This window comes from Rattus norvegicus, chromosome X (assembly GCF_036323735.1).
Source record: "Rattus norvegicus strain BN/NHsdMcwi chromosome X, GRCr8, whole genome shotgun sequence".
NCBI lineage: Eukaryota > Metazoa > Chordata > Mammalia > Rodentia > Muridae > Rattus > Rattus norvegicus.
Window position 1 is genome coordinate 37,396,652 of NC_086039.1, and position 13,757 is coordinate 37,410,408.

A 13,757-nucleotide genomic window follows, 5' to 3' on the forward strand; every position below is an offset into this window, starting at 1 on the left:
GGTTCAGAGCTAAACAAAGAATTCACAGCTGAGGAATGCCGAATGGCTGAGAAACACCTAAAGAAATGTTCAACATCTTTAGTCATAAGGGAAATGCAAATCAAAACAACCCTGAGATTTCACCTCACACCAGTGCGATTGGCTAAGATCAAAAACTCAGGTGACAGCAGATGCTGGCGAGGTTGTGGAGAAAGAGGAACACTCCTCCATTGTTGGTGGGATTGCAGACTGGTAAAACCATTCTGGAAATCAGTCTGGAGGTTCCTCAGAAAATTGGACATTGAACTGCCTGAGGATCCAGCTATACCTCTCTTGGGCATATACCCAAAAGATGCCTCAACATATAAAAGAGACATGTGCTCCACTATGTTCATCGCAGCCTTATTTATAATAGCCAGAAACTGGAAAGAACCCAGATGCCCTTCAACAGAGGAATGGATACAGAAAATGTGGTACATCTACACAATGGAATACTACTCAGCTATCAAAAACAACGAGTTTATGAAATTCGTAGGCAAATGGTTGGAACTGGAAAATATCATCCTGAGTGAACTAACCCAATCACAGAAAGACATACATGGTATGCACTCATTGATAAGTGGCTATTAGCCCAAATGCTTGAATTACCCTAGATCCCTAGAACAAACGAAACTCAAGACGGATGATCAAAATGTGAATGCTTCACTCCTTCTTTAAATGAGGAAAAAGAATACCCTTGGCAGGGAAGGGAGAGGCAAAGATTAAAACAGAGACTGAAGGAACACCCATTCAGAGCCTGTCCCACATTTGGCCCATACATATACAGCCACCCAATTGGACTAGATGGATGAAGCAAAGAAGTGCAGACCGACAGGAGCCGGATGTAGATAGCTCCTGAGAGACACAGCCAGAATACAGCAAATACAGAGGCGAATGCCAGCAGCAAACCACTGAACTGAGAATAGGTCCCCTATTGAAGGAATCAGAGAAAGAACTGGAAGAGCTTGAAGGGGCTCGAGACCCCAAAAGTACAACAATGCCAAGCAACCAGAGCTTCCAGGAACTAAGCCACTACCTAAAGACTATACATGGACTGACCCTGGACTCTGACCCCATAGGTAGCAATGAATATCCTAGTAAGAGCACCAGTGGAAGGGGAAGCCCTGGGTCCTGCTAAGACTGAACCCCCAGTGAACTAGTCTATGGGGGGAGGGCGGCAATGGTGGGAGGGTTGGGAGGGGAACACCCATAAGGAAGGGGAGGGGGGAGGGGGATGTTTGCCCGGAAACCGGGAAAGGGAATAACACTCGAAATGTATATAAGAAATACTCAAGTTAATAAAAAAAAAAAAAAAAAAAAAAAAAAAAAAGAAAAAAAAATAAAATACAATCATGTCAAACTCCAATGAAAGTTCCACTGGATAGAAATTCACAAAAATGCCTTCCAAATAAATCATAGCATTTAAAAAAAGATGATTAATGGCCTCAGATTGCTCTCAATTGAATAGATAAATATAGAAAAACTCAGGGCTAGGATGAGGAACATTAACTTGGATAGAGAATTCAGTAGTGAGAAATATTTTTTTAACAATCTAGGCAAGGAAAAATTTAATAATCTCAAATTCTGTGAATCACAGGTCCAAGGAAAGGAAGGAAGAGATACGTGTTTGAAGATCTGGAGTATGGAAGGACCAGCAGGGACTGTGAGTTTCACCCCTCACTTCCTTCAATGGGTATTACCACTTGCATAGCATACCTATGAATAACGAAGAAAACCAATGACAAACCAAATGACCATAGGCATACTCAATGATATATCCTGCAGAGCAACCAAACACACATGGATTAAAGGGAACAAAGGATGGAGGTAAGGGGAAGAGGAAAAAAATTGGGGAGAGATGTACAATGGAAAAAGCTTTGTGTAAACCTATAGATGAAAAAGGTACTGAATATTAAACATATACACATATGAAAATATTTTAAATGGTGTGATCAAAGATGACATTTTACAAAGAAAGAAAGAAAGAAGGAAAGAAAGAAAGAAAGAAAGAAAGAAAGAAAGAAAGAAAGAAAGAAAGAAAGAGGGGGAAGGGAGGAAGAGTGAGCCTGTATCAAATATGGGTGATTAAGTGTTGGCCAGCTTTAAAAGTTAATGGAAGAATCGCAAATTAGTTATAATATCTGAGCATACCAGAAGCTGATGTCCAGGTCATGGAATAATATACCTGGGATTGAACTGCAAGCCTCTACTGGCTATGAATCATGGTGTTAAAAGGTACTATCAGAGGAGAAAAGTAAACATCAATCTGACCTGTCTACTCATAATGTGAGTTATAATAGTCATGTGCCTGCTACACACATGATAAATAAATTTGGGCAGTCAGTTCAATCAGAGAATGAAACACTTAGCAACTTGTATAGAAAACAGAACAGAGTAATTGTGAACAAAATATCTAGGCAAAGAAAACTCAACAAATCAAAATATAAAGCTTAATAGATAACTGGCTCCGGTAGGGGAAGAGAGTAAGGTACAAGGTGGTAAGTATGGAAGGCTAACAAGGGTGAGTGACACATCTCATCTCGTTCAGGAGCAAGCACCAGTGCATAGTACATCTATGGGCAATGAAGAAAATCTGCAGCGATAGCCTAGGCATATTTATCAAGATTAATACTGTAGGCCTTACGCCCCCCCCAAAAAAACATGGTTTAAAGAGGTTGCGAGATTAGAGGTATGAAGGTAGGAAGGAATACTTAACAGAATAAGCCTTTTAAAACATATGGAAACATACAACGGTAGAATGTTTCTGAAACACACGTATTAACACACATATATAAATATTATATAAAGGGAAACAAGTTCAATTAAACAACATATATTACCAAACATTCCCTCTAATATAAGAAATGAGTTATCACTTTCTGAAGCATTAAAGAAAGATATCCTAGGGAACCATTCCTAACACTGCAGACCACAGTCAAAGCTATTAATGATCCTCATCAACTCGATGACAAGAATCTCAAGTTAATAAAAAAAAAAAGATTAAGTTAAAATAGTTTGAATGGATAACTTAAGTAAGATCAATTTCCTCCTACTCAAATACAATTAAAAAGCACATCATACATGTTAAATATAAGCAGTACTTTTAGAATTATCAATTCTTCTTCTAGATTAATTTAATTTTATGATGTCATTGTGTCCCAGCTTGCTTTCTATTGCTGTGATAAAAGTAAATAAAAAGCAACTTCTTCAAGGTAAAAAAAATACCCTTAATTCTATCCTCAAGATAACTGATGTTAAAAGAGTAAATTTTCTTACTAATTTCTCTATTTTTTGTTCATAGCGTACTTCATATTATGTAAGCTGTATATAATCTATGTATAAATATCATTAACATTAAAAAAAAGAATCTCAAGATAGCTTTAATTTTCCAAACAAACCACATAGTTGTGTCATAAAGCATGGAGAAACCCAGCTGCTATTCAAATGGAAGCTTCAACACTATTGGCTATGAATCATAGTGCTAAAAGTTTCTATACACACTACCAGAGAGGAAAAGTAATCATCAGTCTGGTTCATCTATTGATCCTGTGACCTACAATATCAAACCGCTGGCAACATTCACTGCTGCAATAATTCCACCTGTTAGAGAAAAGGCTATCATTTTTAAAAATTGGAATTAGTGCTCACTCCACGAGATGTAACCCATACTGAGCACTTGTAATGTGGATAAGATCCTAAGACTTAGTGAAAACCCCACTAGTTTGATTCTGCTAAGTATACACAGTAATAAAAACCATTCCTAAAGACATATTATACACAGTGAACACTATAGTGATTAATCCTATTTAGAAAGGTGTCTTGCAGCGGATGACAATTAACACAGGGACCAACAACTAGACAACTTCAGAGAATGATTTTGAGTTGCTGTACCCTAATTAGGCTGTCTGCATTATTCTGCTCCCCTCAAGACTCAAAGATCTTTGTGGAAGAGGAGGCAGAAAGGTTCTAGCCAGAGGTGGAAAAGGAGTTCCATCAGACATTTTCCCAGAAACAGAGTGGACAAACTCATGAACTCAGAAAGACTTAAACAGACTGCACAAGAGTAATATAAGCTCAAACCTGACAAACTATTAGCATGACTGAGGGAAATTGGGCACAAATTTCCAGTCCTCAAAAACTGATACAACAACTGATAGCTTCTAGGAAAAGGAAATCAAGTTTTCTTTAATGAAATAACACTGGGTGTATCAAATGCACTCCAAACCAGGCTTCATGTTCAATGGATGGCTAACAAAAGTCAGATACTCATTTTATATTCTTTTAATTTTTTTTGAGAGCAACAATATGAAGTTTTCTGGATAGGGCAGCAGAAGATGATTTGAGAGGAGTTAAGGGAGTGGAAAGAATATGATGAAAAATTCTATGAAATTTTCAAAGAATAAATTAAAGCCTTTAAACACAGAAAAATAATTTTAACCAAACATGCTGTAAAAATCAAAGTTTTACATATGGTACAATCAAGAAACTGCCTCATTTTCTAGACGGAAGGCTATGGTCTAATTCTCTCCAAGAGAGAACAAACAGCAATGCTGGAGTAGCACAGTAAAATTTTCTAGCAGTTCAACTATATTCTATATTTGTTTCTTTAAAGCAGAAGAGAGTCTTTCCTTCTTAAACATTACGCTACCATTCAATATAGATAAATTAATTTAACTTTCCAAATCAAAATAGAAAAAGCAATCACCTGGGGCTCCTTGGTCATGTTTTCCAGGTCTGGCTTCATCTATCCCAGGTTTGATGAATCCTCTGCCCTTGGGTTTTTTCCAACCTGTATTGGATATGAAAAGTAATACATAAAAATGGTTTACATTTAAAATTAAAACACATTATGCTCAGGTATGAATGCCAAATAAAACTTCCTATAATGAAGCACAAACTCTCTTATGTTATCACGAAAAGGTGACCACACACTGGTGATACACTGTTTCAGTTGCTTGGTAAACTAACTGAGACCAGTTCAATGCTTCATGTGAAGATCTGTCATGTTCAATGTATCAGTCCTCACAGTTTTAAAAGAGAGATTTTGGTATCAACACCTTCACATTTTGGTTATGAGTTAAAAGGGATTTTAAATAGCAAAAAGTACCAATTCTAATTAAAGAGTTTATAGGGTAAGAAATGAAACAGAAATAAACTCGTACATGTACATACCCTAATATAACTGTGTTCAAAGATTAACTACTATTATTTTATGGGCTTTATTTTATAAGTTAAAGAAACCTATAATTATACTTTGTGCTCAAAGGTATTCATAAACAAGGCAAATGTTAACAAATATACCATCTTTTTTTACTGCATTTTTATTGTACTTCTACTCACCAAAAAGGATGTAATCTATCTTTAGTTACTAGGATAAATATAAGATCATTTAACTTTTGCCAAAACTCTGCACTTTATTTACAACTCACTTCAACTGTATATACCAGACTCTTCATATTTCATTCTTAACAACTAGCTTACACACCATGTTCAAAACTCCCAATTTAAAGAACTCTCATAATGTTACTCAGATTATTGACATCATCATTCAAGATTCCAGCTAACACTCTGAAATGGTTATTCTTGGCAATTTTGGAACTCTTCTATCTCCAAGACAAAAGAGTCTTTCTGTCCACTTTCTTGCCTTCTTGCTATCTTTAGTTTCAGAACAACTTACCATGTTTTACACACTCATTGCAAAGTTTAACCATAGCTCCCCTGTTTTCATCTAATCCTTTAGACCTCTTTCTCAATTCCTGATGAAACTTGCACTCAACTGCCCACCTTAATCAATGCCTCTAAATGATATCCTATCCACCTTCAACACTCTTGAGCATGAGTCAGCTCTCACCTCCAAGTCATTAGTCATCTACTTTCTCTAATCAAAAGCAACAGAATAAAGATTAGCACTCTAGTTTTGCAGAGAGCTAGACTGTAAGCATTCTGACGGTTATATATGGTCTCTTTCACATATTCTTCTTTGCTTAAAAAAAACTAACCACAGAACATCAAAACCAATGTTATCATACAGCTGTGTGGGATAGACATGGTTCACTCTCTGTAACATACTTGACAATCTCAATAGAAGAGTGCCAGCTGTAACTGATTCCTAAGTACTTTTGTATAATGTTTTATTCTGGTTAAGTCCCCACCTCTATCTCTCTTCTCCACTCAGCTAAGCAGTCAACACAACTCTTTACAGGAAAGTAGAGTAATGGCTGTCTTTGGGAATGACCTGAGTTATTCCAGTTACATCATCTTACAACTCTGCCTGGGGCCGAGGAGGTGGTTAAGATGCTGAGAGTACTTGCTTCCCTTCCAGAAAACAAGTGTTCACTTCTAACACCCATACCAAGTGAATCACAACTAACTGCCCATAACTCTAGCTCCAGAAACAGTCAACGCCCTCTTCTATCCTCTGGGGATACCTGCATCTACGTGCAAATCACCCCTACCCTCCTCACACAGACACACTTCAGATAAATAAAAAACATTCAGATAAATAAAAAAAATTAAGTTTCTACCTCAATAGCCAAGTCCCCAAATAGTTAAATGGTAAAAGGATTCAAAATTCCAAAACAATAATTTCCAATTTGATTCAATGAACAGAAGAATAAATTCACCCAGTCTGTTCAGAGAATGGGAAACTCAGTAACTTACATAAAAAATAAAACCAAGAGTAATTCTGAATAAAAAGAGTTAGGCAAAGAAAACCAAATAAATCATAATTTATTTGACTACTGGCCCCCGGCAGAAATGAGGAGATATAGATCTGAGTGAAGACTATGAGTGTGGCAGGACAAACAAAGATATAGATCCAAATGAAGACTATGAGTGTGGTAGGACAAACGAGGATTTTTGTTTAGAGTATCACACCTCATATATTTTGGTGGCTGGGGGATTAAATTACAAGTTTCATAATTCATTTATAAATAAGGGAAAGAATGTGCAACAAACTCAATGGCCATAAGAATAGTTATAAAATCAATCATGCATACCAACAAAAAAATGTTATGAATGGGGTGTGGGATTGGCTTTAAGAATAGAGATGAAATTGTGGGGAGGGATATCTAACAAGAAAAGTCTCCAGAAATATCATATGGAAACCTACTGTAATAGAAAGTCCCAGAAATAATTATACAAAAATAGTTAAAGCAGAGGGACTATGTAATAGAGGGACACCTGCTCCCTCCATGACACCATTTGTTGCCTAATAAAATCCAGATTTAGAAATGGGTAATCACTTTCTAAAGTGCTGGTCAATGGTGTCCCATAGACTCTTCCTGTAGGCCACTGGTAATGCTATTGGTTCTTTACTAAAACTTGACAGTAAATCTAAAGGTGGTTTTAATTTGGGGAATGCACTATAAACTTATGTCATAAAACATGCAAAAACTTAAAGGGTGCATGCATAACTTGAAGATTTACCCTTACTGTCTATGTTTCATAGTGTCGAAAGGTGCTATGCACTATCAGAGTTGCAAAGGATTAATCAATCTGACTCATATACCTTGTGGTGTACAAAAATCAACCTTCCTACAAAATATACTGATGCAAAAATAGCACAGATGTTATGGGATTAACAAAACACTCTTTGACTGGATTTAAAACTTCACTCTATTAGATGGACCCCCATACCTGACACTGTTAATCAGGTAAGAATCTATGATTAGATAGGTATAAAATCTTAAGGGAAATCATACTAGTATGATTCTTCCGAACAAACATAAAAATAAAATGACTCCTATGACAGATTGCTATACTCACTGATCAGTGCATCACTCAAGCATCATCAGACAATCTCTTTACAGTAGTTGATAGCTAAAGACAGTGACCGATAAGTAGACAACATGCACAGAACAAGAGACTGCAGTGCTCAACCTTAAATGAGATGTCTGTTTCAAATCCCTCCCCTCAAGGCTAAGAAATCTATATTAAAGAACAGGCAGAGTTAGTTGAATTAGAGCTGAAAAAAGACTTCCATCAGACAACATTTTTTAAAAACACAACAAAGAAGAGGCACATGCCTTGTACGAATTCAAGCCTGACAAAAATCCCAGAATGGAGCAGAGAAATGGGCAAAGATCCCACCCCTAGCTAAGAATTGATAGCTGTTGGGAAAGGGAAAGTCCATTTTCTTCAATGTAGTAACACTGATTATACCAACCATTAATAAACAAAACCATTAAACAAAAATAATTAAAATCAATATTGCCACATAAATGAAGATTTACAGACAGAAAAATTTCATATGATCAGAAAATAGTATAATTCTCCAAAAGGATGCTTTAAAACAACCAGAGACATTGGATTAGAACACTAAAAATTGTGGCAATTTATCATTGGGCTACTTTCTATAGACTTTCATGAAACGGAAGAGTCTTTCCTTCTGAAACACTACACCATTATTCAGTGTGCAGGAATTATCCTGTAAATCAGTATGGTAAATAAAAGCAACCACCTGGAGCTGCTTGGAAATCTTTCAAAGTTCTGTCTTCATCCTCAAGTGTGTCGGTGAATACACTGCTCATAGTTTTTTCTGCAGCTTCTAAGAAGTATGAAATAAAAAATAAGAATGATGTATATTTAAAGCAAGAACACATTATGTCCTTTTATACATGCCAAATAATAAAGCTTCTTATAATAAAACACAGAATCCCTTAGTGTTGTCAATAAAAGGCTACCATCAAGTGATATGCAGCTTCCAGTTGCCTGCTAGCCCAATTCTGACAATTCATTTGCAAGGAATACCTACCTGGATATTTATATCTATTGTCCATAGTTAACAAGAGAAAAATAGCTCAGTCAATACCTTCACAATTTCAGTATTAGCAAAAAACTAATTTTAAGTAGGAAACAGAACTATTTCTAAATAAATTTCTTTGCAGGGTGAGGTAAGAAATATACATATTCAAACCTCAGTTACTCAATTTTGAGGGTTTATCTCATGACACAAAACAGTCTACAGAATTGCTTCTTCTGGATCAATATACCATGCATATAAAGTGAATAAACAGAACACATAAAAACAACTGCCCCATTTTTCTGGAACCGTTTTATTCCAGTTCTTTTGTTCACAGAAAAGAATGTAGTCTATATTCACCTACCAGGGCAAATAAAAGATTTTTAAATGATTTCAGAAAACTTAATTGCTACCATAACTTTATCTATCATTCAACATTCATTCAACTTTACTCACCAGACTATTATTTCACTTTTAACAACTGTCTTACACTCCATATTCAAAAAGAAAATTCTTTCAAATATAAAATCATTTAACTGCCAATATAACTTCATGCTTCTTTAACTAATTCACCCATATAAACCAGACTTTTTAATTTTAACAACTACCTTCCATCCCTGGTTCAATATGTCTACTTTTAGAACTACAGCAATGTTATTCACATTCCTTTTTTTTTACATTGTCTCACTTTCAACATTTTCAGGACTTGAGGAGCATCAGAAGCATAACATTGATATTATCACTAAAGAGTCCAGTTAAGGTCCTGAAAATGGCTATTCCTGGAAATTTCAGAATCTCTACCTCCAAGACAACAGTATCCCTTTATCCACACTTCAACTCCCTTGTTATCTTTAGTTTCAGATGATCTGATAATTTTTTACATACTCACTGAGAAGTTTATCAATAATTCCCTCTATTTTCATTCAATCCATTGAGAGTTTCTTCTGGATTTTCTCTATACCTGATGCAACTTTTAGAAGTGTTCACCTCCACCAATACTTCAAAATGAAATATTTCTTCCTACATCAACCTTGAGCAGTGACTCAGTTCCTGCCTCTAAGTCACATTCTCATCTACTTTCTAGTCAGAAATGACAGAATCCAGGTTAGCAAAAAAATATTTTGGGAAAAGAGTTAGTTAGACAGGTAAGATTCTGAAGAGTACATATGTTCTCTATGTCTGTACATTCTTTCTGTGCTTTAAAAAATAAAGCAAAACAGAACTAATCAAAGAATATAAAAACCAATTTTATCATCTCATTGGTGATATGAGCTACATAAGGTCCTCTGTATTATCCACTCTAACATCTATGAAAGAATCCTAGTTTCAACTGACGTCTAAGTATATTCACGTGTTACAATGTTTTCTTCTGTTTTAAGTTCCCACCTCTATCTTGGTCTGCTCCATTCAGTAAATGTTCCAACCTTCTATTTTATACTAAGCTTAAAGGCTATCTCTGGAAGTAAGCTTACATATTCCATTACCACCATCTTAAAATTATATTTGGGCCCAAGAAAATGGCTCAGCATTTCAAATTACTTTCAGCAGCCCTCCCATAGAGCATGAATTCAGTTTCTCCCAACGGAAACTCCCACATCAGGTAGCTCCCAATTGCTTGAAAATGCATTTGCTGATTATCCAATGACTTCTTCTGTCTCTGTAAATGCATGAATGTGAGAAAACACACATGCAAACACACATGTACATATAAATTGTAAAAAATATTTTTACACTCCTACTTCCCACATAACCATATCCAAGACACTGAAATGGTAAAAAAAATGACAAAAAATTCAAAAGTTTACTTTTATGGATTCTTAATAACCCCAAAGTGGGTATAAATGAACAGTTAAATAAATTCAGCCAGTTAATTCCATGATAAAATGAGATTCTCAGCAATGACCATACAAAATTTATCAGGCAGAAGATCTGAAAAAAATATCCAAAGAAAAACTAAATAAATCAAAAATTGAAATCGGTGGATTACTGTTCCAAGAAAGACAGAAAAAGGAGAGAATGGCTTGGAGATGAGAATGGCAGGCCAGATGGGAGGACTATATCACAACTCATCTCCTTCCGTCGGAATCACCAATTACAAAGCACATATTTGTGTGATGATGAAAGTCTTTAAAAAACCAAGTGTCTACAGGCACATTTATAAATGCTGTACAAATATGACTGATATAAAGTAGGTACAGAGAGAGAGAGACAGAGAGAGAGACAGAGAGAGAGACTGAGACAGAGAGACACACAGACAGAGACAGAGAAAGGGACAGAGAGAGACAAAGAGATTGAGATTTAGGAAGTTGGAGGAAGGGAGAGAAGGGTAGAAAAGGAAATGCCAAATCCAGTCATAAAATTGTAATGTTCCCATGCTCGTGGATTGGCAGAAATAGTAAAAATGGCCATTTTACCAAAAGTGATCTACAGATTCAATGCAATCCCCATCAAAATGCCAATCCAATTCTTCAGAGAGTTAGATAGAACAACTTGCAAATTCATCTGGAATAACAAAAAACCCAGGATAGCTAAAGATATCCTCAACAATAAAAGGACTTCCAGGGGAATCACTATCCCTGAACTCAGGCAGTATTACAGAGCAATAGTGATAAAAACTACATGGTATTGGTACAGAGACAGACAGACAGACCAGTGGAATAGAATTGAAGAGGCAGAAATGAACCCACACACCTAGGGTCATTTGATTTTTGACAAAGGAGCCAAAACCATTCAATGGAAAAAAAGATAGCATTTTCAGCAAATGGTGCTGGTTCAACTGGAGGTCAACATGTAGAAGAATGCAGATCGATCCATGCTTATCACCCTGTACAAAGCTTAAGTCCAAGTGGATCAAGGACCGCTACATCAAACCAGACACACTCAAACTAATAGAAGAAAAAGTGGGGAAGCATCTTGAACACATGGGCACTGGAGAAAATTTCTTGAACAAAACACCAATCAATGGCTTATGCTCTAAGATCAAGAATCGACATATGGGATCTCATAAAACTGCAAAGCTACTGTAAGGCAAAGGACACTGTTGTTAGGACAAAACGGCAACCAACAGATTGGGAAAAGATCTTTACCAATCCTACAACTGATAGAGGGCTCATATCCACAATATACAAAGAACTCAAGAAGTTAGACTGCAGGGAGATAAATAACCCTATTAAAAATGGGGTTCAGAGCTAAACAAAGAATTCACAGCTGAGGAATGCCCAATGGCTGAGAAACACCTAAAGAAATGTTCAACATCTTTAGTCATAAGGGTAATGCAAATAAAAACAACCCTGAGATTTCACCTCATACCAGTCAAAATGGCTAAGATCAAAAACTCAGGTGACAGCAGATGCTGGTGAGGATGTGGAGAAAGAGGAACACTCCTCCATTGTTGGTGGGATTGCAGACTGGTACAACCATTCTAGAAATCAGTCTGGAGGTTCCTCAGCAAATTGGACATTCAACTACCTGAGGACCCAACTGTACCTCTCTTGGGCATACACCCAAAAGATGTCCCAACATATAACAAAGACACATGCTCCACTATGTTCATAGCAGCCTTATTTACAAGAGCCAGAAGCTGGAAAGAACCCAGATGCCCTTCAAGAGAGGAATGGATACAGAAAATGTGGTACATCTACACAATGGAATACTACTCCTCTATCAAAAACGATGACTTTATGAAATTCATAGGCAAATGGAGGGAACTGGAAAATATCATCCTGAGTGAGCTAACCCAATCACAGAAAGACATACATGGTATGCACTCACTGATAAGTGGCTATTAGCCCAAATGCTTGAATTACCCTAGATGCCTAGAACAAATGAAACTCAAGACGGATGATCAAAATGTGACTACTTCACTCCTTCTTTAAAAGGGGAACAAGAATACCCTTGGCAGGGAAGAGAGAGGCAAAGATTAAAACAGACACAGAAGGAACACCCATTCAGAGCCTGCCCCACATGTGGCCCATACATATACAGCCATCCAATTAGACAAGATGGATGAAGCAAAGAAGTGCAGGCTGACAGGAGCTGGATGTTGATCGCTCCTGAGAGACACAGCCAGAATACAGCAAATACAGAGGCGAATGCCAGCAGCAAACCACTGAACTGAGAATAGGACCCCCGTTGAAGGAATCAGAGAAAGAACTGGAAGAGCTTGAAGGGGCTCGAGACCCCATATGAACAACAATGCCAAGCAACCAGAGCTTCCAGGGACTAAGCCACTACCTAAAGACTATACATGGACTGACCCTGGACTCTGACCTCATAGGTAGCAATGAATATCCTAGTAAGGGCACCAGTGGAAGGGGAAGCCCTTGGTCCTGCCAAGACTGAACCCCCAGTGAATGTGATTGTTGGGGAGGTGGGTGGTAATGGGGGGAGGATGGGGAGGGGAACACCCATATAGAAGGGGAGGGGGAGGGGTTAGAGGATATTGGCCAGGAAAGCAGGAAAGGGAATAACAATTGAAATGTAAATAAGAAATATCCAAGTTAATAAAGATGAAAAAAATCAACCTTTCTTAAAAATCAACAAAAGGAGAAACCCTAAAACAATTAAAATAAATAAATAAAAATAAAAATAAACGGCATCAAGTATTCAAAAGAAAAAAATTCTAATGCTTATTTTAAAACTCCCCTGTCTCAAGTTAGTGTAAACATTGCTCACCATTTATTTGTCAATTGCGGAAAGGGAGAGTATATGATCAAAATAAAGTATATCAAATTCTCAAAGAAAAGCATTTAAAAAGGAAAACAAATATTTTAAACAAAGTTGCTACTTAAATTGAATTTCTAGGTACATCAGATTTTCATATAATCAGGAAATAGTCTGTCTCTCAAAAGTAGGCTCTTATTAAATAATGAGCATTATTTACTCATCACAATTAAAATCTCTAGCAATTTAACATTGGTCAAACCTTTTGTATTTATTTTCTTAAAACAGAAAAATCTTTCCTTTTGAAAGCACTACACTATTATTCAATGTGTAG

At 36.5% G+C, this 13,757-nt stretch overlaps 1 protein-coding gene across 3 annotated transcripts in view; it reads right to left on the reverse strand.

The window, feature by feature from the left end:
- Scml2 (Scm polycomb group protein like 2) overlaps positions 1–13,757 on the reverse strand; it is a 154,573-nt gene that overhangs the window by 64,759 nt on the left and 76,057 nt on the right. For all 3 annotated transcript variants that reach the window (XM_039100194.2, XM_039100195.2, XM_063280419.1), the window contains 2 exons: positions 8,480–8,566; positions 4,724–4,807 (listed from right to left, as the gene is read on the reverse strand). In XM_039100194.2, the coding sequence (XP_038956122.1) occupies positions 4,724–4,807; positions 8,480–8,566 (171 nt within the window). The remainder of the gene's footprint in view (positions 1–4,723; positions 4,808–8,479; positions 8,567–13,757) is intronic.